Below are 25,020 nucleotides of genomic sequence, written 5' to 3' on the forward strand. Positions count from 1 at the left end.
TCCCAAGCCGCGTTGCATAGGCGCGTGCATACGTGCCCCGACGAGACGAAATTCGAGTGCGCACAGCGTGCACGTCTCGAATTTGTTTCATATCTGTGAACCAACATAGCCACCAGGATACTTGGGTTTTAATCCAGATTTCTAGAACCCAACTGAACTTGAATTTTCTTCGATGGAGCCTGCATATGTTTCCACGATGCCGGGGGTGCAATGGCGATGTCTTAAAGGGCTTCGACAAATTTATAGCTAGCGTATTGTCGTAACCTTCAGCTGGTGGATGCAACGGAGCAGTGACAAAGTACGGAAAAACCGTCGCCCTTAGTCCTATTGCACCTTTGACTTCCCAAGTCCAACTCGAGCATCGAAAGATAAGGTTAACAACCAAGCTAACCCCACCAAGAGGCTTTTGAGTAAGGTTTTACTGTAATTTATTTAATTACATCTTACTTTATAATGATGTTTCAATAAAAATTGATTTTGTTTTTTTATAGTATTTGTTAGGGGTGTGCACGGATACTAAGTATACTTGGAACCAGTCGGAACTTGTCCGGTAGGGGAGGTTCCGAGTAGCTCAAATTGAAAATATGATATGGTTCAGGTATTAAATCATCGATTCTGGTTTCAATCCCGCCCCATGGAGTATCCAAAACTGGAAACGAAACTGACATCCGGAACCTAATTTTTTTATTTTCATTTTATATTTCTATATTTAATACATAATATATAAAGTCACTTGAAATTAAAACTTAAAAAAAATACAGAGAATTGAACCCTTGAAGAATTTGTCGCTCCATTCCTCTTCTTTCTCTTCAAACAAGATATCGCCTCCCGAATCCTCTCGACAAATCTGCTATTGATCAAAGCCCTTCCACTAGCCGTTCTGCAAGCTGCTACGGCCTCTTCCTGCCCTTCTCCTGTTGCAAGCTATTACCATCGCCTCCTATCATGAGCTGTTGCCGTCTCCTTCCATGAGTCGTGAAGAGAGCTGTTGTCGCCTCTTCCTACCGTGAGCTGCTGCGTGTTGCGACTTTCTCCTACAGCGAGCTACTGCTGCCTCCTCCTACCGTGACTTGCTAGCACCCCTTACCGGGAGCTGTTGTCGCCTTCAGTCATCTAGCCATGAGCTGCTACCTCCACATACTTTTTCACTCATTTGGTGAAGGCTATAACAGGTTAGTTCATGTCTTCCTTGCTGTAAAATTGGATACTAATTTTCTTTAAATACTTCGGATGATAAATTTAAGTCGGTGCATTTATGTTGTGTTTGATGTCTCAATTAGTTACTGAAATCTTAAATGAAATAAGAAATTGCAAAGAAATGGCTGGATTGGTTTTGTTGTGGTGATGCTTTGCATTTATAAATTTGCGTGCTTGGAATTTTGTCCAAGAGCCTACTGCTATGTATTTTAAGCATTTTAAGAGCTTGTTTTATAATTGCCGAGGTTTGATTTGCTTTGGCTTATCTCTTTATGTGTTGATTTTAGATTTTTATATATCGATTGATATTATCATTTGCTTAAATGTTTATTGTAGATGAGAAATTCAATTAACAAGACCACCGCTAATAACGAGTCTGCATGTGGGGTATCATTGACTAAAGTGGGTTCCAAGAAGTCAAGGTCTGAGGTTTGGGATCATTTTTGTAAAGGCAAAGATGTGAAAAATGGAAAAGATGTCTACATTTATAATTACAACAATTCACCTCTTGCTTATTAAGTTGATGGGTATTCATCAATGTGGAACCATTTGAAAACTTTCTCAAAATTTTCCCAAAATATTGACAAAAAGCAAAAGTTGCTATCATCATTTTGTCAATCTGGAGTCAATGGAAGGAGTGTGAGAATACTTGCCACTTGAAAATATGATGAAGATTATTGTAGCCATATATTGGCTAGGATGACTATTATTGATGAACAACCATTTTTCACAGTTGAGAAAGAAGGCTTTTGGGGTTTTATCACTGCATGTCAGCCTTTTTATAAGGATGTATCGAAGTTCATAGTTGTTAAGGATTGCATAAAACTTTATGTTTATGATAAAATGAGCCTAAAAAAAAAGTTGATGTCTCTAAAATCAAGGATTGCTCCCACTACAAACATTTGGGCTTCCATTCAGAATTTGTGTTACTTATGTCTTACTACTCATTTTATTAATGATGATTGGAAGGTACACAAAAGAGTGGTGAATTTTGTTGTTATGCCTAACCATCAGGGTAAGGAGATTGGTAAGATGATAGATAAATGTATCATTGAATGGGGTATTAGAGATCAGATTTCCTCTATTACAATGAATAATGCTAACTCCAATGATGTTACTGTGAGATATTTGATGGATAAGTTGAAGAATGTGCTCGTCTTAAGTGGTGATTTTATTCGTATGAGGTGTATAGCTCACACTAAATTTTATAGTGAAAGATGGGTTGAGTGAGATTCGTGATTCTATTAATCAAATTTGAGCTGCAGTGAAATATGTGAAAAGCTCTCCAGCTATAGCTTAATTATTCTAGGGTTGTTAAGGAGGGAATAGCTTTTAACTTGTAAGAGCTCTGCTTGTTTTAATATCTCTACTCGGTGAAATTTTACTTATCTCATGTTGGAGGCTACACTTAAATTCAAACAAGCCTTTGTTAGACTCGAAGATGATGATACTGCCTTTATCAATGAACTTAATGGTAGAGTTCCAACGAGTGAAGATTGGGATAATGCATCTATATTGTCTTTGTTCTTGGGGAGCTTCTATGAAGCTACCAATAGAATATCTAGGAATATCTATGTGACATCTAATAGTTATCTTCTTGAAATTGTGAGCATGCTTTCTACTTTGACCAAGTGTGTAAGATATCCGAGCAAGTATCCAATGCTCAATGCGAAGCAGGCCTTCTCTCCTCTGTTGAGAGCTTCTCTCTCTAGTTTTCCCTTTGTTGGAAGGCTTCTTCTCCTTCTTCTTCCTCCTCTCTTCCTCCATCCGTCCCTTCCTGTTTCATCCATGGATCATCAACAGCAAAGCTCACTGCAAATACATCAAATCGACTCAGCTCCCATTAATCGCATCTGCCCTTACTCGCCAACTGCTCAACCACCCATCGCCAGGAAGGAAAAAACATTATCCACAACATTTACTATCTTCCGCAAATCCATCTCTGATCTCCCAAGATCTGCAGCTAAAGGAAGCAAATCATGTCAGCAAACATTTATTCCCTCCCCTAACATTCTTCACTTCCATTTAATGACACTCATCACCTATTCATCCATCACGAAAGGCTCATATCCATCATCAGCTCAGGTCCCCTCATACAAGCCAGCACCACAAACATCTGACTTCCCCAATCCCTCATTGCAGCCCCAGGACACCTTACCTCACCCACTAATGGATCCCGCTGATCTTGATAGCTCCCTTGCCAACATTTTCTGCTCACAAATGTCCATGACACACAACAAACCAGCCCTGGATCTTCAGACAAATGAAGAGGAATCACAGAGCACCATTCCCTTAACTCTGCTCATTAAACCCTTCGGCTTCAAACCTCCCCCACCGAAAGCAATCATCCCCCGCCTCCTGCAAGCCTGGAATTTAAAGAACAGAGTTACTATTGCCCCCAAGAAATACACCGATGATCTCCTGGTCTGCATCTTCAAGGACAAAAGGGACATGAACTTCGTTGAGAGGGAAAGAGCTTGGTCAGTTCAGGGAGCCCACATGATGATATCCCGATGGGACAAAGGTCTCTCGTTGGAGGAGGTTGCATTCGACAGTGTCACCTTCTGGATACAAATTAGAGGGATTCCACCTGAGATGCTGTAATCCGTGAACATCAACAAGCTAGCTGAACTCGCAGGTAAAGTGAGAGAAATCGACTGGAAGGACACGCCTACCTTGTCGAAATGGTATGTTACACCAAGAGCTCTCGTAAGAGTCCCCGTTGAGCAGCCCCTATGCCCTGGCCAGTTCATCAACAGAAAATCAAGCTCGGCAACTTGGGTGTGCTTCAAGTACGAACATCTCAAAACCTTTTGTTATGATTGTGGGCTGTTAGGCCATGACCAAAGCCACTGTACATCCGATTTACCTGCCACGCCGAACCTCTACGGACCGTGGCTCCGCTTCGACAACCAATCGAACATTCCCCCTCCACTGATTACTGCAACTCCAATATCCCCGTGACCAGCCGCACCTCTGCACACTTCGCCACCGCCACCGCCACTGCCAACCCACCCCACCATGCCTGAATCGCCCTCCCTGAACAACCAAAATCGCACGAATCCCCAAATCACTCAGCCCACAGATGACCCTAATTCCCCCATCCTTTCGGTCCCTCTGTCAATCGGAAATGACAGCAACCCAGCAAGGACCAAGTACCCTGCAAAAGCCGGCCACAATCCGACCGTTGGAAGTGCGTCAGATACAGACGAATTTGGCTTCCTCCGCCGATCGAGCAAAGAGCCGAGCCGCCCGACCAGAGCCTCCAGGAAAGCTGCAAGAAGCAAAGTCATCGTCACGGATTCAATCTTTTCGGGCTTAATTGATGAACAGGCCCAGGCTGAAGCCCAATTCCAAGCAAGGTCCGATGTCTATCCAAGCCCAGATCACGTCAGCCTCATGTCTGTCCATAGCCCAAGCCCAATCTGGAGCCCATATGCTAAGCGGATTTCTTCTATAAAGGGCCTGAGCCCATCCCAGCGCCCTGGCCTAGGATCCTCCTCCAGCAGAATGGTCGATCACTCCCCCCAGCCGAATGTTGGTGGAAAATTGGAGCTCCAGCATGAAGCCGAACTGATCATCCCGCAAAGAAAAAGGAAGAATGACTTTACGGTTGAAGAATTCCTCTATCTGTCAGCTCCCTACGCTAAAATTCTCAACAAAATGGCAAAAACTTTTGGAGATACTATGCAACAGGACTGGAACTTAGATCAACAATGGGATCAAACTACCAGCTTCCAACCCTCTAACACTTGGGTCGCAGGGAACGAGCTAATGCCAGTGTCCCCAGGATACCGGCCCGAGTACTTCAATCTCCAACACACTAGTAGTGAAACGGAAGAAGAACGTACCCCCGAAGATTTCCAAATGGCCGAGGAGGCGGGCCTAATCAAGCCCCCGAGGAAGCCATGAGTTTGTTAGCATGGAACTGTCGAGGATTAAGGGGACAACCGACAGTTCGAATTCTTCGTCTCCTGGCTCGGAAGTATAGGCCTAGTATTATTTTCCTGTCAGAAACTAAGTCTGACTCTAGTCAGTGCTATAAGATAGCAAAGCAATGCAACCTAGACGGCGTCTTCACTGTTGACTCCTCTAATGCTGCCAGTGGCCTCTGTTTACTGTGGAACTCCGAGCTTAAGGTAACAATCGAAAAATCTTCTCCTAATTACATTCATGCCATTGTTGAACATCATGTTTTGCCTGTCCCTTGGATCCTAACTACTATTTATGGCCCTCCTTATATGCTTGCTAAACCTGCCTTTTGGTTTGAATTAAAGGACATTGTTAATACTATTAATCGACCTTGGCTTATTGTTGGGGATTTTAATGAAATATGTGTGGCTTCTGATAAACAAGGTGGTCGAAACTTTTCTTCATCTTCTCGCACATTCTTAGATTCATTTCTTGGGTATACGAGATGTGTGGACCTAGGCTTTACTAGCAATCCATTTACCTGGAGAAACAAAAGACTAGGTCTAGCTTCCATAAAACAACGCCTGGATAGAGCTATAGCCAATGACGAATGGAGAACCACTTTCCCAAAAGCAGGAGTTCTCCACCTCCCACAAATTCGATCTGATCATAATCCAATTCTAGTGAAATTGTAGATGGAGTCATCTCATAAACCTAGGCCCTTTCGTTTTGAGCAAGCTTGGACCCGTGACCATTCCAGTAAGATGATTGTCCAACATGCCTGGAACAAAACAGTCTATGGATCTAGGGCCTACCAACTTTCCACTAAAATTAGGATGGTAAAGAATGATCTTAGAAAGTAGAACAAAGAGGTGTTTGGATATTGTGATTCTAACATTGCAGGTATTATGGAAAAACTGAATGAAATTCAAAGCAAACATCCAACACTTGAGGTAAAAGAACAAGAAGAAAATCTATTGGCAGACCTTGAAGAAAATCTTATCAGAAAAGATCTTATATGGAGGCAGAAATCAAGGGAGCTATGGCTAAAAGACGGAGACAGAAATACCAAATTCTTCCACCTATCAACTGTCATCCGACGGAGAGCAAATCAAATAGTGGCTATCAAGGATGACAATGGGGAATGGAGCCAAGACCAAGAAGTAATTGGAGATTACTTTCTTAGAAAGTTCCAAGACCTTTTCAAGACCTCCAATCCTGCATTACCTGAAGACATGGAAGATCTAATCGGCTCCATCATCTCAGCTCCAGAAAATGAGAGACTAATCCAAGCCCCAGATGATAAGGAAATCCTAATAGCCCTAAATTCTATCCCGAACCTCAAAGCCCCGGGCCCTGATGGAATTCCCTCTCTTTTCTACAAGCACTATGGAGAAACAGTGAAACCCCTTCTATGTTCAGCCGTCAAGAGCTTTTTCAACTCGGGCTTCCTGCTTAAAGAGTGGAACAACACATTTATCTCTCTTATACCAAAATGCCAAGGAGCCTCCACTTTTAAGGATTTCAGGCCCATCAGTCTATGCAATGTGTGCTACAAAATCATCTTAAAAATCATTGCAAATAGGCTAAAACCACTACTGGACAGAATCATCTCCCCAAATCAGACAGCCTTTGTAGAAGGAAGATGGATCAATGAAAACGGGCTCCTAGCTTAAGAGATTCTCCGCACAATGAGGAAAACAAAGGCTCGAAGAGGATGGATCGGGATGAAAGTAGACTTCATGAAAGCTTTTGATAAACTGGAACGGAGTTTTATCATCAAGATCCTGGAAAAGCTAGGATTCCACCCAACCTTCATATCCTGGATCTATCAATGCATCTCGACAACCACCTTCTCCATCTTGCTCAACGGATCTCTGCACGGCCACTTCTCTCCATCCAGATGTATAAGACAGGGAGATCCAATCTCACCCTATCTCTTTGTAATATCAATGGAAATGCTATCTCGACTCCTCTATAGGGCAGAAGTAAACGGTGACATCAAGGGAATCCAAATCAGCAGGGGAGGACCTCAAATTTCTCATCTAATGTTCGCTGATGATCTCCTTATTCTCTTAAGAGCCACAAAAGCCAACATCAGAAATGTAAAGAGTATCCTCGATAAATTTTGCTCCTGGTCGGGACAAGAGGTCAACCGTGCCAAATCAGGCCTCTTCTTTTCCAAGAACACCATGGCAGATGAAAGAAGAAATGCAAAATCTATCATCGGCATAAGAAAGCTGAAGGACAACTCCAAATACCTGGGCAACCCTCTATTCATCAAGAGGAAAAGAAAAGAATCCTTCCAATTTCTCATCGACAAGATCAAGAGCAAACTGGCATCATGGAAGGCAAAATCGCTCTCCTGGGCGGGTAGAGCCACCCTAATCAACTCGGTGGTTAACAACACCCCAATCTACACGATGTCTCTTTTTCGGCTTCCAAAATCCACCCTAAGCTCAATAGACAAAGTGACAAGAAGGTTCTGGTGGGGCACGATCAAAGAAGACGGCAACTACTATGCTCCAAAGAGTTGGGATTCCATATGCCAACCGAAGTCTAAAGGAGGCCTTGGGTTTCAAAGAGCAGAAGACTCGAACAAGGCAATGCTCTCCAAAACTGCTTGGGCTCTTACAAAAACCAACAATAGCCTTGCAGGTAGAGCAATAAAGGCTAAGTATGGTAATTTCCTAAACTCCTCCAATCGCAGCTCTCCTTCCCCAATTTGGAAAGGTTTGCAATGGTGCAAACAAACCATCCAGGCATGTTCCTGCTTCTCAATAGGTAATGGCTCATCCACCTCAGTTTGGCTAGACCCGTGGATTCCAGATATGCAAAATCATAAGCCCCTCTCTAGGCCAAATGTTAATCAAAACCCGGAGCTAAAGGTACGAGATCTGATGATACTCTAGCCGAAAAGATGGAACATTCCACTACTCATAGATCTCTTTGAGCAAGAAACAGTGCAAAATATTCTCAAAATCCACCTCCCCCAAGAATACTACGAGGATTCAGCAATTTGGACCCCTACCACTTCAGGGAAGCATTATGTTAAATCCTTCTATCTAATTAATCAACATCATAGATTTCAGGCTCAATATGATACTATGTGGAACGCCATTTGGAGCCTCAAAATCCATGAACGATTTAAACTCCATCTTTGAAGAATTGCTAGTGAATGCCTCCCCTGGTTTAGCGAAGAGAACAGCCCATGTCCTCTTTGCCAAACCAGCTCCGATAAACTAGAACATCTCTACGGCGATTGTCTCTTTTATCGTGTTGCCTGGAGGGAATCACCTTGGGATATGCGGGCAGAGCTTATCCCATCTTCTACCACTAGGGAGTTAATAAACTCTATTGTCTGCCCCCCTCGCTCTTTGATATTGAACATTAACGATAAGGCCAAGTTTTCCTTATATGCTGCAATCACTCTTTACCATTTGTGGAACTCACGAAACAATGTCTTGCATGTAGGGACACAGGCTGATCTTCATGACACTATCAAGAGCATCAAGAATCGCTTCATGGAGCACAACAGAGGCAATCAGAATGCGGTGCATGACAACATCCCCAATCAAATTCTGCAGCTTGAGCCTTCAAGAATACCCACAGGTCCCGGTTGGAGCATCCTCAGCACAGATGCCGCCTGGAGCAGAAATAGATCGTGTCTTTCTGGAGTTCTGCACCATCCAAACAACCCACCATCGTTATCCTGGTTCAAGATCTCATGCGAAAACACACCGATCCAATCTGAGGCTCGAGCAGCCCTCCTCGCCCTGAACATGGCCTTTGATCGAGGATCTACGAAGATCTGGTTACGTTGTGATGCTTTGCTACTAGTAGAAGCCATTTTGCACCCACACTCTTCTCCGTGGGAAATTAGAAGTATTGTTTCTGACATTTTAGCGTCCTTTAGCCTTTTCTCGAATTGGATCTGCTCTTGGATTCCTAGGACTGAGAATACCCTTGCTCATGATCTAAGCCAATTCGGCGTAAGATCAAATTTTCAATCGCTTTGTACTTTTGAAGGGTATTCGAACCTCAGTACTCTTGTAATCGGTTCAAACCTTTAATTTCAATATATACTTTATTCAGCGAAAAAAAGTGTGTAAGATATCCCAACCCCTATCTTCGATCAACAGCTAGAAAAATGAGAAAGAAATTTGACAAATATTGTGGAAGTGTGGAGCGAACAAATGTGATGATGTTAATAGCTGTGGTGTTGGATCCCCAATATAAATTGAGATTTTCTAAGTATTGTTGTCGAATAATTTGTGATGATTCTAGTAGAGCAAAAAAGATAATTTAACATTTAATGGATGTCTTGGAGCGTCTTTTTTTTCATTCTATGAGAAGGTTTATTCTTCTTCAGTGGGTGAAACATTGTACTTCTACGGCTGAGTTTAGTACTCCTTCACCTCTTGAGGATAGTACTTCTGCCAATGTTGTGGATCCGAAGAAGCTCGTGAAAGATTTGTGTGAAGATGACAGAGATGTTGAAGAAATGGGGTCTAAGTCCGAATTGGAGCAATCCTTTGATAGTCCGACCGAATTAGAAAGTGATTTCGTTGATGTATTGAAGTGGTGGAATGATAAAAAATCAACCTATAAGATATTAAGTTATATGGCAAAGTACATCTTAGCCATTCCGGTGGCCACAATAGCCTCAAAGTCGGCTTTCAGCACATCTGGTCGGGTTCTTGATCATAGTTCACTCACTCCAGAATTTGTGGAAGCTTTGATATGCGCACAACATTGGTTGCGCTCTTCTCCGACTCCAATCACCATTGAGCAATATTTAGAGGATACGGAAAAGTATGAGGAATGTAATTTTTCATTTATTTCATCATTCTCTTCATCTAATTCACGTACACTCTTTTAACTTTTTATTTCATATGGCTTTCCTTTTGTAGAACTCAACGACGTCATTGAAGAGATTATGGTGGATTGATGTGCGGAGCAATTACAAGGTTTATTCTCCAAGATTATGTTTGTGTTTTGTTAATTTTTTTCAATGATTTTGTTGATGAATATGTTGTAGGGACATATTACTCTTTTGTTGTGTGAGATTTTATCATGGATGTTTAGTTATGTGGATGGATCGATGAAATATGATCATGTGATTAATCTAGGTCAACATTCAGTGTCTTTTTTTTTTTGCGTGATTATGGTTGAGACATTTTCATTTTCGTTGAAACAGATTCCGGGTAGGTTCCGATTCCAGGTCCAAACAGGATAGGGTCCGGTTTCAAAATTTTGGAACCTACCATTTACAAGGCAGGATCCGGGTATCATGAATAAAGAAGGGTACCCGGGCCCGCACACCCCTAGTATTTGTGGACTAGGAATTTGAGTCCAACGAAAAGGAGGTTCACTTTAAGAGGAAGAAGCGAGGATCTTAGGATGACATGCGAGGGATCGAAGGCTTTGGCAGCTCATTCCCTTCGGTGCCTAAAAACATCGAGGTTATAGGAAGTGTATCACTTCACCGTTCCCACCTTTTCTTTTCGAAGCTTTATCTCATCTCTTTTTTTTTTATCTGGTCATTGCAGGCTAATATGGGTCACCTAGATGTGGATGAGAAATGAGATGTGAGAAATACTCTCTATTTAAGCGATGAGAGCTAAATAAGGAGATCTGAAGAGAACTAAGGTGATCTGGAGTTTCCTTTTTGTTATTTCTTTGTTTTACATATTATAATACTTCATGGCCACGGTATGCTCCGCGATACTTACATTTCTAAAATATATATTAAGATGTACGTCTGTTGACACATAATACCTATATATATGTTGATAAACCAATACTAATAAAATTCTTAAAAGTAATTGCATTAAAGATTGAATCTCATATACATATGTTACTCATCGAAAACGTTGCATTATTATGAAAAGCAAAAAGAGCAACGTTAGTGCGAGATATAAGAGCAAGTAAAAATATGAGAGAAGAAAATTGAAGATTTTGAAATGATAAGTAATTATATTTCAACTTTTACTATTTTATCCTTGATTGAATAGTTTATATAATGGGAGCAATTAAAGTGTAAATACAACGTTCTTATTAATTAGTATAAATTATTAATTAATATAAATAAGTGGATATTAAAAATAATAATACATTGAATTTTTTAATTGTAGGGGAGGCATGTGAGTTTAGTATAATTAAATAGAAATCATAATAATGAAAATAGTATGGATATCACCACTGAGTATCGAACTTGGAATCTCTTGTTACCAGGTGAGGGGGTACACCGCTGCTCTACATTCTCTTTTGACATAATAAACCAACTTTAAATTTATCTAAGATAATAGTATAACATAAGTTTTTGACCAGCAGTATCGCACAGGTCAGCAATATACCTAGTATATAATCATGAGGAGACTTTGGCAAAAAAAAAAGGAATCATAAAGAGATTGAGGTTAGATTTTTTTTTTAATAACGAGGGTGCTCTGGACTCGTCCAACTAATCCCATGGTACACGGAATATCTTGCAAACCCACGAGGCAGGTAAGTTTGGCCTAAGTTTGGCCACAAGTTGTGCAAATGACCTAATAAGGAGAATTCTCCTGTATGGTTTTCGGGATGACTCGAACTTAGCCCAATATGAGATTTAGGTTAGATTGCTAATACTATATGCTTCAAAGATGGTGTAACTGCTCATGCCTCGTCTTATAACCAAGAGGCTCATATTCGATACTTGTTGTGAGACTATTTATATCATTTTATTAGTTGTAAAAATTTCTATTTCATTGTACTAGATCATGAACTCCTTTGGAACAAAAAAACAAAACTGTGGACTTTGGCAAATTTTGTTGATTCAATTTCAACATCGATGTTGATCTAATCTAATAGTATTTTCTAAAGAAAAAAACCACTTATTTACTAATAAAGAAATCTTTTTTTGATCGAAATATTAGCTTCTGTTTTTTCAGTCTAATCCAGCTTTGGATTAAAGGTTATAGGGAGTTATGAAGGGGTGTTATAATTGAGATCATGATTCCCAAACCCTTCCCATGAAGTTAACGGGTTTCCACTTGAAGCCGTTTTCTACCAATTAACCTATTAAAAAAAAAAGGTAGTACAATAACACCGATGACTGAGCAGAGGTGGGTAGGCGGGTAAAGCTTAGCTATAGTGAGAAATGACAGAGGAAGAACGATATGAGAAGAGAAGAGGCAATGAATTGTGAATTGAACCCTAATTGAATTAATAGGGTATTTTGCAAATTTAATGAAAGGATATGGGTATTTTGATCATTTTATATTTTAACGGGTTTGGGACAAGTTTTGACACAGAATATCAACTACTTGCCAAACCCTATAGGGTTTTTGATAAAAAAATTCCCAAATCCTTCATGTGACCCAATAGGTAAAACTCTTTAACATCCTAATAGGGTTTGGGACGGGTCAAAATCTATTTAGAAAAACCCATGATCATCCCTAGGTTAAGGAATAATAATAAATCCCACCACAAGCCTTAGTAATGTTTCTTTGTTTCACAAAATTGGTGGATTATGGAGAATTATGATAAATAATTATTAAAATAATATTTTAAACACAGTCAATGTTAAGATCTTCTTCAAATTTCCTGCCATCCCACCTTACTCTTTAATTCAGCTTATCCAAACAAATATTATTAAAAGTTAAAAAATCTTTCCATAACCTACATAATTATATCCCTCCATAGCTTGCACCACTCCACCTCCTCATAGCCTTCTTATGAGATGATATCAAACAAAGTTTAAATTCTTCATATTATTGTCCAATCAAAGGTAAGCACAAATTATTTTAGTTTTTACGCTTATTACGGAAGATGTGGATAAGGGAAATAAACCTATTAAAAAAATATTTTTTAGTGAAATTATGGGTATCATCAGCTTATTCATCTAGACTAACTTCGTTTGAATGCGCCTTGACTTTAGTCACGAGATGCTTATAGTAGATCCCGATAAAGTATTATATAGTGAAAAATGGACGAGTATGATATATAATTAGACGTGGGCTAGGACTGTTGCAGGGACTGAGACACCCTGCTTAAGAACCTACAGGGTGAGCCCATGTCATTGCGGATTCAAATAATATAGAGTGACCATGACCTAGTAACAATGCGCCATCTTATTGTTAGGTTGTACCTCGATCACTATTTGCGAAAAGCTGACCCATCTGTAAACTCTTTTAAGCTTTTATTATGAAGCTATCTTTCTGAAAAAAAGAGGAAAAAGGAGGCCTTTACACGATATGTCGTTACTCTACTTCTGTAGCTTGGAGTTATAATTTGATGTGGGGATAATAGTCCATAATCAAGTAATTGGTGGTCTCTCTTTGGAAACATCCGATAAAATTAGAACGATACGTAATCTTCACTCCTCACTATTTAGGCCGGGAAAATGGCCTATTGAGAGAAGCTTTAGCCCATTATTTGATGTACCATTAGCCCAATTATTTTATCGGTCCGGCCCAAACAAGGAGGAATGGAGGGAGCGCGACGCGACCATAGAGACTCTTCCCTGTTGCAGACAACTTGATTCCAGTCATAACCATATCCACCAAGCCCAGCCGCAGGATGTTAACAATGGAAGTCAGCCGCGAGTCGTGGAGCTTCAGCTGAGCCTTGAGGAGATTCAAATTCCGGAACTGATAAAAATAGAGACCTCATCGTGTTTGAATCGCAAATATATCATCTCCACTTGATATTTTACATATTTGTTAAGAAGACAACGGCTCTGATCTTCTTGGTGCAGACGCTTTCTTTGAATGATCATGTTGGCAACAGTCTAATATGGATGGGCCAGCAGTTTACTCAATCTGGAAGGTGTAAAAGTAAGGTTAGACTTTTCGCTTCACAAGGAGCCGATCTGGAAAATTTTCTGGAGAACATTTCTCGAACTTTGCCATCAAATATGTTAGATAGTCTCTTATTTTCCAACTTAGCGTTTATTCATGAATCGTGCAGAATTTTGTTTTTCATGGAGACTCGTAATATTTATGTGTGATTTCGACTATAAAAAAATGTTATTATATGTCTAAGATTGAGAAAATAAAAATTGCCATTGTAAAATTTCGAGATCTAAGAATTTTGCTTTGTCAAAGGAACTCTCACATTTCGCTATTATATGTGTATATATATGTATATATAGATTCGCTGATTGATTAAATGATTTTGATGAATTATATGACAATTAGATCTCATCAAACAATGATATTTGTTCATGATTCACGAAATGACTGTCACATCAGTATATATATCTTGGCTAGAGGTGCATGAACATATCACAGTGAAAGGTCATTAAAGAACTATGGAAAAGTAGTCGCATGATGGATTGTCCGTCCAAACATAAGCGTGAAGAATCCCAAAGCTGTACTCTTTGAAGTGACTTCGACAAACGATAATATAGCTCGAGATGGACCATCAATTAATATGTCGAAATAAATATTGTCATCAAGGTCTAATCTAACTATCAAGGAATATTAAAGCGGACCATTTACACTTTTCAAATTAGTCGGCTCCTTGCAGCAAGCCGAGGGAAAATATTAATAATTGTCCCGAAGTTCTAATTTTGAAAGTAAATGACAAGGCTACCCCTGCCACACTTTTTTCTATTACTCTCTATAAAAAAAAGGATTAATGGCAGCGGTAGTCCAAAAGTTTCATGAATATTTCAGATTGGTCTAAAATATTTTTTTGGTAACTTGTTGGTACAAAAAGTTTCAAAACCGTTTCAATATAGTGCATTCCGTCAATTGCCTCTGACTCCGTTAACATTTTGCTGACGTAACGCGTCCTATATGTCACTTTTGTTACGTGAAATCAATCATAGTGCGCCACATCATTTAAAAGAATATAAAATCTGAAAAAGTCCAATAAAAATAAAATAAAAAAGTAAAAATTTAGAAAAATAATAAAAAATTATTTTAAAAACTTTTAAAAACTTTTAAAAATAATTTTAAACTTTTAAAAACTTTTAAAATAATTTTAAATTTTAAAAACTTTTAAAAATAATTTTAAATTTTAAATTTTAAATATTTTTTATTATTTAAATATTTTAAATTTTAAATTATTTTAAAATTTTAAAAAATAATATTTTTTTATTTTTTTCTATATTTTAAGTATTTTTCTATATATATATTTTTATTTTTTTTTCTGTATTTTTATTGGACTTTTTCAAATTTTATGTCTTCTTAAATATCGTGGCGTACTATGATTGGTTCCACATAACAAAAGTGACACATATGACGCGTTATGTCAGCAAAATGTTAACGACGTCAGAGGCAATTGACGGAATGCACTACATTGAAACGGTTTTGAAACTTTTTGTACTAACAAGTTACCAAAAAAATATTTTGGACCAACTTGAAATATTTATAAAATTGTTTGGACCACCGGTGCAATTAACCCATAAAAAAAGGATTCATATGTTTCAAAATTGGTGTGTTTTGACATGTAATCCTAATCGTGCCTTTTTGGTTAAAAGAAAAAGAAGGTGTCGTTCAAATTGATCTGGCGTTACTGCAATGAACAGATTTTGGAGAACGCTTGGATTGCAATATGCTCCAAAGGAGAAGGAGAAAGCCCAAAAGATGGCCATCGAGCCCGGAGAGAGGATTGAAGAGCTCCTCAAGGGCAAGCAATTCTTCGGCGAGGACGACATCGGGTACTTGGACTTAGCCGTGGGTTGGGTCTCCAATATGCTGCCCGTTTGGGATGAAGTGGGATCCACTAAAATTTTGGACCCTTTGAGGTTCCCTTCGACGACGTCATGGGTCACGAATTTCTTGAGTCACCCCTTGATTAGGGACAACTAAGGACAAGATGATGGACTATTTCCACCGAAAGAGAGGGCGGATCATGGCCTCTAGGGCTCGCTGTTAGTCTTCATTTCGCCTTGGCGAGTGGCGACATGGGCTCTTATAGGTGCTCGTGGACAAGTGATATAAACATATACTTGTGTATTGGACAAGTAATAAAATCTTGTGATGAGACTCAATCATTTAAGGAAAAGCTTCGTCGCAACTTGTAGATAAGAATGTACATTCTAATAAATTAACAGGTCCATCCTTCCATAATGGCGAGTAGGTGAGACACTTGCAGACTTTTTCTTTTCTTTTTTCCCCAAATTTTTAGCTTTTTCTTTAAATTTTTATGTTTTTTTTTTTACTTTTTTAATAACAAACAGTGTCCGAGTATCAACCAACTATTTCCCACGACTTTCACGAATATCCTACAAGTTCACGAGACAATTATAATTTGGCCGCACAATCTTTTCTTTTTTGTTTTTTGTTTTTTGTTTTTTTTGATAATGAAGGATGTCCAAGTTTTGACCAACTACTTTTCACAATTCACATGAGTACCCCTACAGGTACATGGGATATAATATAATTTGGTCACACATAAGTATGTGGTGCTCGATAGGGAGTATCATTTTGCATAATTTAGGATGTACTCTATACATAATTTTCATCGTTTTTGCTGTTTCTCTTCCCATATTCTTAATTGTTTCTTTGAGTATTTTCTCTCATTTTCATATGTATAAAGGAGAATACACGTGTACCATGTGTGATAATATAAGAAATTATTAGAGAACAATATATCATAATAATAGTTTTGACTAAAAATTAACAATTGATTTAACGTCATAAAAACTTGTAATAATATATAATTTATCACTAAATTAAGTAAAATAAGTTATACATTTGTGGAAAGAAAAGTGCAAGCTTAAGAAGGAATAACTTCAAGGTTTTTTTCTTATTGAAATATGTGTTCGAGGCTAATATGTGTTTGTAAGAGAGAGGGCCTTTCTTATTTTCATGATTATATAAGGGTTTTTTGAAAGCTAATAAGGTTTTTAAATATAATGAATTTTTTTGCTAATTCATTTAATTCTTTTATTATAGTAATATATGTTCAAAAGTAATTTTGAATCTCATATATTTTATTGAGACAATTAAAGTGAAGCTATAAGTGCTATCCTAATTTATTACATTTAGATTTTAATATATGCATCTATATATATAATGAATTAAAATTGGTTATAGTATGGAGTTATCTTAGACCAACACATCTTGCAATAAATTCTTTAATCATTTTAAAATATTTCACAAATATAACATAAGATATTCAACATTATGAATAAATTATTCCATCATAAGAATGTGTGCTTATGTTTTTATACCGATATTCTCTACATATTTCAGTTTCCTACGTATTCCATTGTTTATATTCAGAATTTTCTCTCCGTTATAATTTTTTATTCTTTGATAATTTTTTAGAACGAGTTCTAAATTTTTCTTTGAACAGTTTCTCTTATATTCAAAATTTGTTTTCCTATTTTTCTAATACGAATTTCAATCACTAATCGTACTGTAATTGTGGCGGTCAAATAAAACATATTGCAATTGTAGTATAATCTAAATCTTTTTACCACACTTTTCTGGCTATATAATAATATCATGCTGGTTTTGTCCTTACTAAAGTATCAGATGAATTCTTCTAATATATTTCAATATTTTAACAAATATTGGTCGAGCAAAATGGCCTAATAAGATAGAACGTAACTTTCTACATATTAAAAATAAAATTTAGACAAAATATCAAGAGATATTAGCTTTTCATGTAGTATAGCATATATTAAATAAGGATTAGTTGCGCCATATAGCCTAACGTTTGATGGAATTCTTAGTTCTAGCTCAAACTTGATTTTTTACCTAAGAGATCACAACGTTGACATGTTTATTTCACATCTATCCCGATGCTAACTTTCCGTCAAAAATTGACAGAATTGCATACGTGACACGTTAATTTCACATCTATCCCGACACTTGTTACAAATTTAACGTGCCACGTGTGCAATTCCGTCAATTTTTGACGGAAAATTAGCGTCGGGATATATGTGAAATTAACATGTCAATATTGGGATATCTCAAGTAAAAAATCAAGTTTGGGATATAACTAAGAATTCCTTCAAACGTTAGGCTATATGGCGCAATTATCCCTATTAAATAATCAATACAGAAATTCAAAGTTTTATTCATAATTAACAGTTTATAATTTTGATCTTATTACTAGATGTTGAGACTATATGTTATATCGATCATCGCATAAATCACGATCACAGAATTATTAACTGAAAAAACTTTTACCCCACAGCAACCCACGGGCACTTTGCTCTATTATTATATATTTTTGGTAAAATGTACATATTACATATTATAAACATAATTATTGTTTCAGAGATCTGTCGTAAGATTTTTCTTTCTGATACTAATGAAAAAAATAATCCTATATGTTCACGACTTATTCAAAAATAAATAAATCCTTTATGTTCATTCCATGTAAAAGTTTTTCCAATGTGAACGGAAGGATTTCGAAAAAATAATAATCTTCCTTCAATCATTTCCTCATTTTCTTGCAAGTATCTTCCGTTCAAACCATACAATATTCCCTCAATTTCAGAAAAAACAAACACCGCCACAGACGGGGGTAATTGTCCTAATTAACTAACGTTAATTGTAACAAATTCATTTGTTTTTGTGCATGAAATAGGATAACTTAAGAATCTAATCACCATTAAAATATTACTTGTATGTCGCAATTCGATATGGCATAAACTCGAATTGAAATGCGAAAAAAATAATTGAAAAATTATGAAAAATGAGGAGACCTTTTTTTTTTTTATCAAACCATCCTCCAGAGAAGTATTAGTTTATAATAATTACATCTCAGTTTCAAGGATTGCAATTACAAATATTTCGATGTTTGACACTTCTCACTTTAAGAAAGACATCGTCTCCCCTCCATTCATCTCCATAGAGTTAGCCCAGAAAGGAAATATAAAAAATAAAAAACGAAAAAAGAAAAACAAAGAGACTTTTCTCTACCTTCAAACGTGGTATCTCTGGGCTCCATGGTTTTGATTCCTTCCTGCTTGATCTACTTACAAAATGCGCCTGTGCTTTTCTATACGTAACATCTGATGAGTCAACTCTGCTGCCAGTGTTGGTCCATCTCCCAGTTCCGCTTGAACTTGTATGTGGAGGCCTCCGGCATGACAACCTTCCGCGGATGGCCCCCTAGTCAACTCCGGGGACAGGTGAGAGAGAGAAGTACCTTTGGGTCATGGATGAAAGACAAACTGAAAAAAGAGACGACTGCAAGACATCGTACATTGGAGAGTGATGAAGAAGAAAAATGATCAACTGGAAGAAGTATACAAATGCGTAGGAGTGAGCGATTGCACAGACTGGAAGAAGAGCAAAGTGTGTGTGTTCCAGTTTTACAACGTATTTTAAATACGCAAATGGAGGAAAATGCCCACCGTGGAAAATGCCTCTGTTGGGAGGAGATTGGCCAAGCAGCGAGATGAAGGTGTTAACTACAGTGCGCGCTATGAAGATTGGTTGAAAGGACAAAGGGAGATGCTTGAAGTGGCGGCGGTCGGAAGAGTATGGATGGATACATGAGGGTGTGGCAGTTCCATGAGGAAAACAGCCACCAAAACAGATTGTTTTTTTTTTTTTGGTGGGTTTGTTTGGTACGGAAAGGATCGGGTCTATGGGTCTTGGCAAGGAATGTTTGTATTTATAAGAGTGTGTTTTTGGAAGTCAACGATCAAGTAGCTTGATATTGGTTCGAATCCAATTCGTGAGGGATGTTCCTATCTATGGAAATGATCTGTAGACGGGCATGGACATAAAGATGAAAGTTATCCCAATACGCAGGCAAATCGAAGAGATATAATTGGTAATTCTACATATAAGAAAACGCACGATTGATATGCGTGAAAATACACAATTAAATAAAGAGATTTTTACTTAAAATGACTCATAGTTTACTCGTTTTGTCAAATCTATCATATGTTTTTTTTGTCAAATCTATCACATGATTTACTTTTTGCATTAAATCTATCCCGGCGTTATCTTTTCCGTCGACATCTAACGGCCGTACTGACGTGGCACGTGGAGAGATAGTGAGCCACACTTGTCACGTGGACGCCACGTCAGCACGACCGTTAGATGTCGACGGAAAAGATAACACTGGGATAAATTTGATGCAAAAAGTAAATCATGGGATAGATTTGATAAAAAAAAGTATATGATAGATTTGACAAAACGGGTAAATCATGAGCCCTTTTAGATAAATTTTCCTTAGATTAATAATATATGTGTCTTTCTCTCTCTTTAAGAACACGCTTTAGTACAAGTTTTTCTCTGTCAGCATGTCTTTCTCTTGGAAAACTCGAGTGTAACAAGGGGAGGCAGGCAGAGACCGAAGAGCGTCTTATGCATTTCATAGCCATTGTCGGAACAGGTCTTAAATGCCAAGGACTTTCGCTGGTAATTGGTGAGAGGAGAGAGATGAAGGGTTATAAGATCGAAGTTACAACTTAAAGGGAAGAATTAGAATATTAAAAATATTTGGGATATATTGAAAAGGCAAAAGCACAAGGGTCGTGTATGCATTTTTTTGAAAAGATTAATTGGTCGCAGCAACAACACTTAAAGAATTTCACAATTTTTATTATAGGTATAGATTATAATTAAATTAAATAATAGATACGAATAAACTTTTAGGAAGCAGAAAAATAAGACACGATGAAGACACAAGTAAATGAAGAAAATTAAAAGTTAATTTTGAACATTGTCCAAAGCGTGGAAATATAATTAAAATTAGTCAATATGCATTGAATGGTAAAATAGTCTAAATACATGGAATGAATTACGATTTGTCTAGATACATTGAATGTCTAAATAGGCCTAGATTCATTGAATATATAGAGTAGGAATTAACGCGAAGGGTAAAAGTGAAATTATAAAAAAATCAAGAAACAATCTATTATAAAAAGTGAATATTGGTTATTATTATTATTATTATTATTATTACTGGATGAATTGGAAATGACACTCCCTCATTATAATATTTTATCTTTACTTTTTTGAAATGAGCATTTTCTCCAAAAGAAAAAAAATGGTCATTCCTTCATTTATATATTTCATTTTTCATGTAAGTATCATATATGTTCATTTAACATATATATCTAAGAACATATATAAAATGATATCTTGATAAATAAAAGTCTAGAATTATAATGATACTCCTTCATCTTGTAAAGCTTAATAAAAAAATCGTAACTTTTCAATCAATATCAATATATTTCATTCATATACCCATGTAATTTCATTCCATCCCATTTCATTCTTACGTACCAAATAGGACTTTAGTACATAATCTAATTATATAAAGTTGTGTCTCATGTAATAAATAGGGGTGGAATGGCATAATCAAACCATCTAAAGATTTAAATTTAATTTTTGGAATAACTCTTCATGCAATAAATATTTGTGAAATGGTAAAATCAATCTATCTAAAATTTTAATTTAATTTTTGAAATAATTTTAATTAATTTTTATCATATATATATATATTAGCCAAATTCTACCCAATACAATTACTCTATGTGATATAGCACAAGATTACATATTAAAATAAGAATCATATTTTTGATAATGACTCCTCAATAAAAAATAATTTACAAAAAAGTAATTTTGAAGTGATAGATGACTTTAGAGTCTATAATTGAATTAAAATCCATAAATTACTAATATTGATATATAATTAGACTTTGATGTTACAAATCTCCATTCTAAATTTAAGTAAAAAACTTAATATGAAAAATAATGTTCATATTATATGAAATAAATATTTCTCCACGAGTATAAAATTAATTATAACTTATTCATTTATACTTTGGATCATAATTTACATAAATTTAGTTTATTTTTGAAATCCAAGAAGTATAATTTCATTCAAAAATATTAATGAGTGTAATCTTACTTTTGAATGCAAAATCTTTAATAACGTTTCATTAAAAAATTACATATGCAAGCAGGGCTAAAAAAGACTAGAAATATGATCTATCAACGTGTAATTTAACTATCCGGGAATATGAAAGTGGTCCATACATGACTTTTCAAAATAGTCGGCTCCTTTGGGCAGCAAGTCAAGGGAAAATACAAATAATTGTCCCAAAGTTCTAATCTCGAATTAGGACGAGATTACCCCTGCCAAACTTAAATATAAACATGTGGGGGTTAGTGAGGACATAACTACTGAAATATATAGAAATGGCTAGGGAGGAGGAGACCAGGGTGAAGCTCTTGGGACTGTGGGTGAGCCCATTCGTCCGACGGGTCGAGTGGGCCCTGAAGCTGAAGGGCGTAAGCTACGACTACGTCGAGGAGGACATCGTGAACAAAAGCCCCCTCCTCCTCGAGCTCAACCCCATCCACCAGAAGGTCCCTGTGATGGTCCACAATGGGAAAGTAATCTGTGAATCATTCGTGTTGCTAGAGTACATCGACGAGACATGGAAGCATCGTCCCTTGTTGCCTCAAGATCCTTATGATAGGGCCACAGCCCGGTTCTGGGCCCTTTTTGTCGAAGAGAAGGTAGATTCTCTTTCATTCTTTTGACCACTCACTTCATGTTGCATGCTAACACTTATAACCGTTTGAATCTCATGGATTATCTTCAAATTTGGACGACTAAATTTGGAAATCTTAGGTCAAAGTACAATTTAAATTAACAAAATAAAAAAAAACAATCTAGAACTTAGCCATTATATTAACGAAATATATCAAATTACTAACATTGATTGGTTTAAATAGTTCAGTATTTGTTCCACTTATATAATGTCTCGGATTCGAATCCTTACGAATGTAGAAAATTCATACTGTGAGAGTTTTATCCCTTAGTGGGCCGATACGGTTCTACTGAATTAGTCGGGATCCAATTGGAATTATGAATACCATGATTCACACAGAAAAAAATATATATCCAATTAGTCCAATTAATCAATGTAACAGAAAAAAGCATTTCCCCTGTGTACCCCATGTAATTATGTTTTTTTTTACACAGTAGGATTGGCTTAATATATAAGGGAATAGAAATTTAAATAAAGAAGTACGTGCAATCCCATTAGCAAGAATCGAGACTTGAACCTCTTGATTCCTAAGAGATAGCATGTATAGCCATCGAAAAAAAGAGACATCACTGCACTATTCCTCATTTATTTATAAGTTATATTAATTATTCATTACTAATATTCAACCTCACAAAATAACTAACAAATTGCCAGTTGCAGCGATGAATTAATATCAATGTTACTGAACCATCAAAAACTACTTACATTACTCTAAAACCTCCTAGCATAATTAATTTGCTTCAACAAAGGCAGTACTCATTTCATTGCTTTTATCAACAAAAGGTGAGGTTGAATTCACAAATAACTCATCGTTATCAAATCGAACCTTACCACAACACCAATAACCGACTCATATACTGCTAATCGATATATGTTTGTATGTTAACAAAAGTGTTGTTTGAATTAATTTGGGTTTATTGCAATTACGAACAGCTTATGAAGAATGCATGGATTGCAATATTTTCCGAAGGAGAGGAGAAGGAGAAGGCCCACAAGGTAGCCATCGAGGCCGTAGAGAGGATCGAAGAGCAACTCAAGGGCAAGCGATTCTTTGGTGGAGATGACATCGGGTACTTGGACTTAGCCGTGGGTTGGGTCTCTCATATGCTGCCCGTTTGGGACGAAATGGGTTCCACCAATATTTTGGACCCTTTGAGGTTCCCTTCGACCACTTCATGGATCACAAATTTCTTGGGTCACCCCTTGATTAGGGACAACTTGCCTCCTAGAGACAGGATGTGGGACTATTTCCACCGCAAGAGAGAACAGATCATGGCCTCCAGGGCTAGCGATTAGTCTTCATTTTTGCCTCGGCAGCATGGGCTCGTATAGGTGCTCAATGATAAGTAATAAACATACTCGTGCAGATGCATCTGCAATCGTAGTGTGACATTTGATTGTTGCAGTTTGGAACTTATCACAGTTTGTTTATGGGGATTGACATATCCTTTATGGTGTACGGTTGCATATTGTGTTATTATGAGTGTTGTTGATGAGAACACTTCACCCGATGTACACAAACATGAAAACGAATGCAGCGAACACCGACAAACACGAAGGAAGGGGAATGCTTTGAGGCATGATCAACGCTTTCCGTAGAGAATTATCTGCCCCCACACGTAGTTGCTAGAGGGCTTTGACAGAGATCCTCTCGGAATACAACGAAACCTTAGAATTCTCGATTAGTAAAGTCGAAGAATTCATGAACTCTCACTCGTTTTTTACTTCTTTTTTTTTTTTCTTTCTGGAAATTGTTGTTAATGATACTATCTGAATTAGGGAACAAAAAGCCCCTTTTATTGTGTCCAATGAGCAGGAATCGAAGAGATGTTTCGCTTCGTAATATACCCTTTCGTTCGGGACATGTTCCACATAGGAAACTTTTCATGGAGGTTTTTGAATAGGATGAATTAATAACCTCCACTACAGTCGACTGTATTGTCAATGCAGTTGACTGTCATTCAATTCAGTTTCTATGTCTGCTTGTAGTCGACTGCTCGCGCAATTACAGTTGTAAGGCATCACGGGAACTGCTAGTCGCAGCGCTGGGGGGCGCTGGAGCTCTCGGCCGGAGCAGGGGAGTGCGCTGGAGCTCTCGGCCCGAGCAGGGGGCGATTTGGCTTGTGCGGTGTGGCTGGGCAAGGGGCGCTGCAGCTTGGGGGCCGCCGCGTGGGTCAGCTGCGCAATTAACTAGCGAGAAGACCACCGGGATAGATCCGCGAGTCGTCGACCACCGCCGGGACAGAACTGCCGCTGCTGGCCACTTCAATGGGCGCGAGTGGGTGTCGACACAGGCGAGAGATCGAGAGAAAGGGATGGAGTACAGAGAGAGAGCGCGCCATAGAGAGAGATGCATGTTTCGGCCCGAGAAGAAAAGAAACTTTAATCGGGCGGTGACTGACCTTTTCTTTTAAATTTTTTTATTTCTCCTACGG

At 37.6% G+C, this 25,020-nt stretch overlaps 1 protein-coding gene and 1 long non-coding RNA gene across 2 annotated transcripts; one reads left to right on the forward strand and one right to left on the reverse strand.

Moving 5' to 3' along the window:
- Nucleotides 1–18,747: 18,747 nt before the first annotated feature.
- On the reverse strand, nucleotides 18,748–19,837 carry LOC116192309. Its single transcript, XR_004154046.1, has 2 exons — nucleotides 19,421–19,837; nucleotides 18,748–19,253 (listed from the first exon to the last, which is right to left on the reverse strand). It is a non-coding gene; the product is annotated as an uncharacterized LOC116192309 (long non-coding RNA).
- A 2,360-nt stretch (nucleotides 19,838–22,197) lies between these two features.
- LOC116202980 (probable glutathione S-transferase) lies at nucleotides 22,198–24,292 on the forward strand. Its single transcript, XM_031534647.1, has 2 exons — nucleotides 22,198–22,550; nucleotides 23,519–24,292. The coding sequence occupies exons 1-2, from the start codon at nucleotides 22,227–22,229 to the stop codon at nucleotides 23,879–23,881; spliced, it is 687 nt and encodes a 228-aa protein (XP_031390507.1). The 5' UTR covers nucleotides 22,198–22,226; the 3' UTR covers nucleotides 23,882–24,292.
- Nucleotides 24,293–25,020: the final 728 nt, after the last annotated feature.

This window comes from Punica granatum, chromosome 1 (genome assembly GCF_007655135.1).
Source record: "Punica granatum isolate Tunisia-2019 chromosome 1, ASM765513v2, whole genome shotgun sequence".
Taxonomy (NCBI): domain Eukaryota; kingdom Viridiplantae; phylum Streptophyta; class Magnoliopsida; order Myrtales; family Lythraceae; genus Punica; species Punica granatum.

Excerpts from the sequence above, each read along its gene's own strand:
- LOC116202980 (XM_031534647.1), top strand. The coding sequence starts at position 22,227 with ATGGCTAGGGAGGAGGAGACCAGGGTGAAGCTCTTGGGACTGTGGGTG. Across the intron at positions 22,551-23,518 it reads CCCTTTTTGTCGAAGAGAAG|CTTATGAAGAATGCATGGAT; the intron begins GTAGATTCTCTT and ends AATTACGAACAG.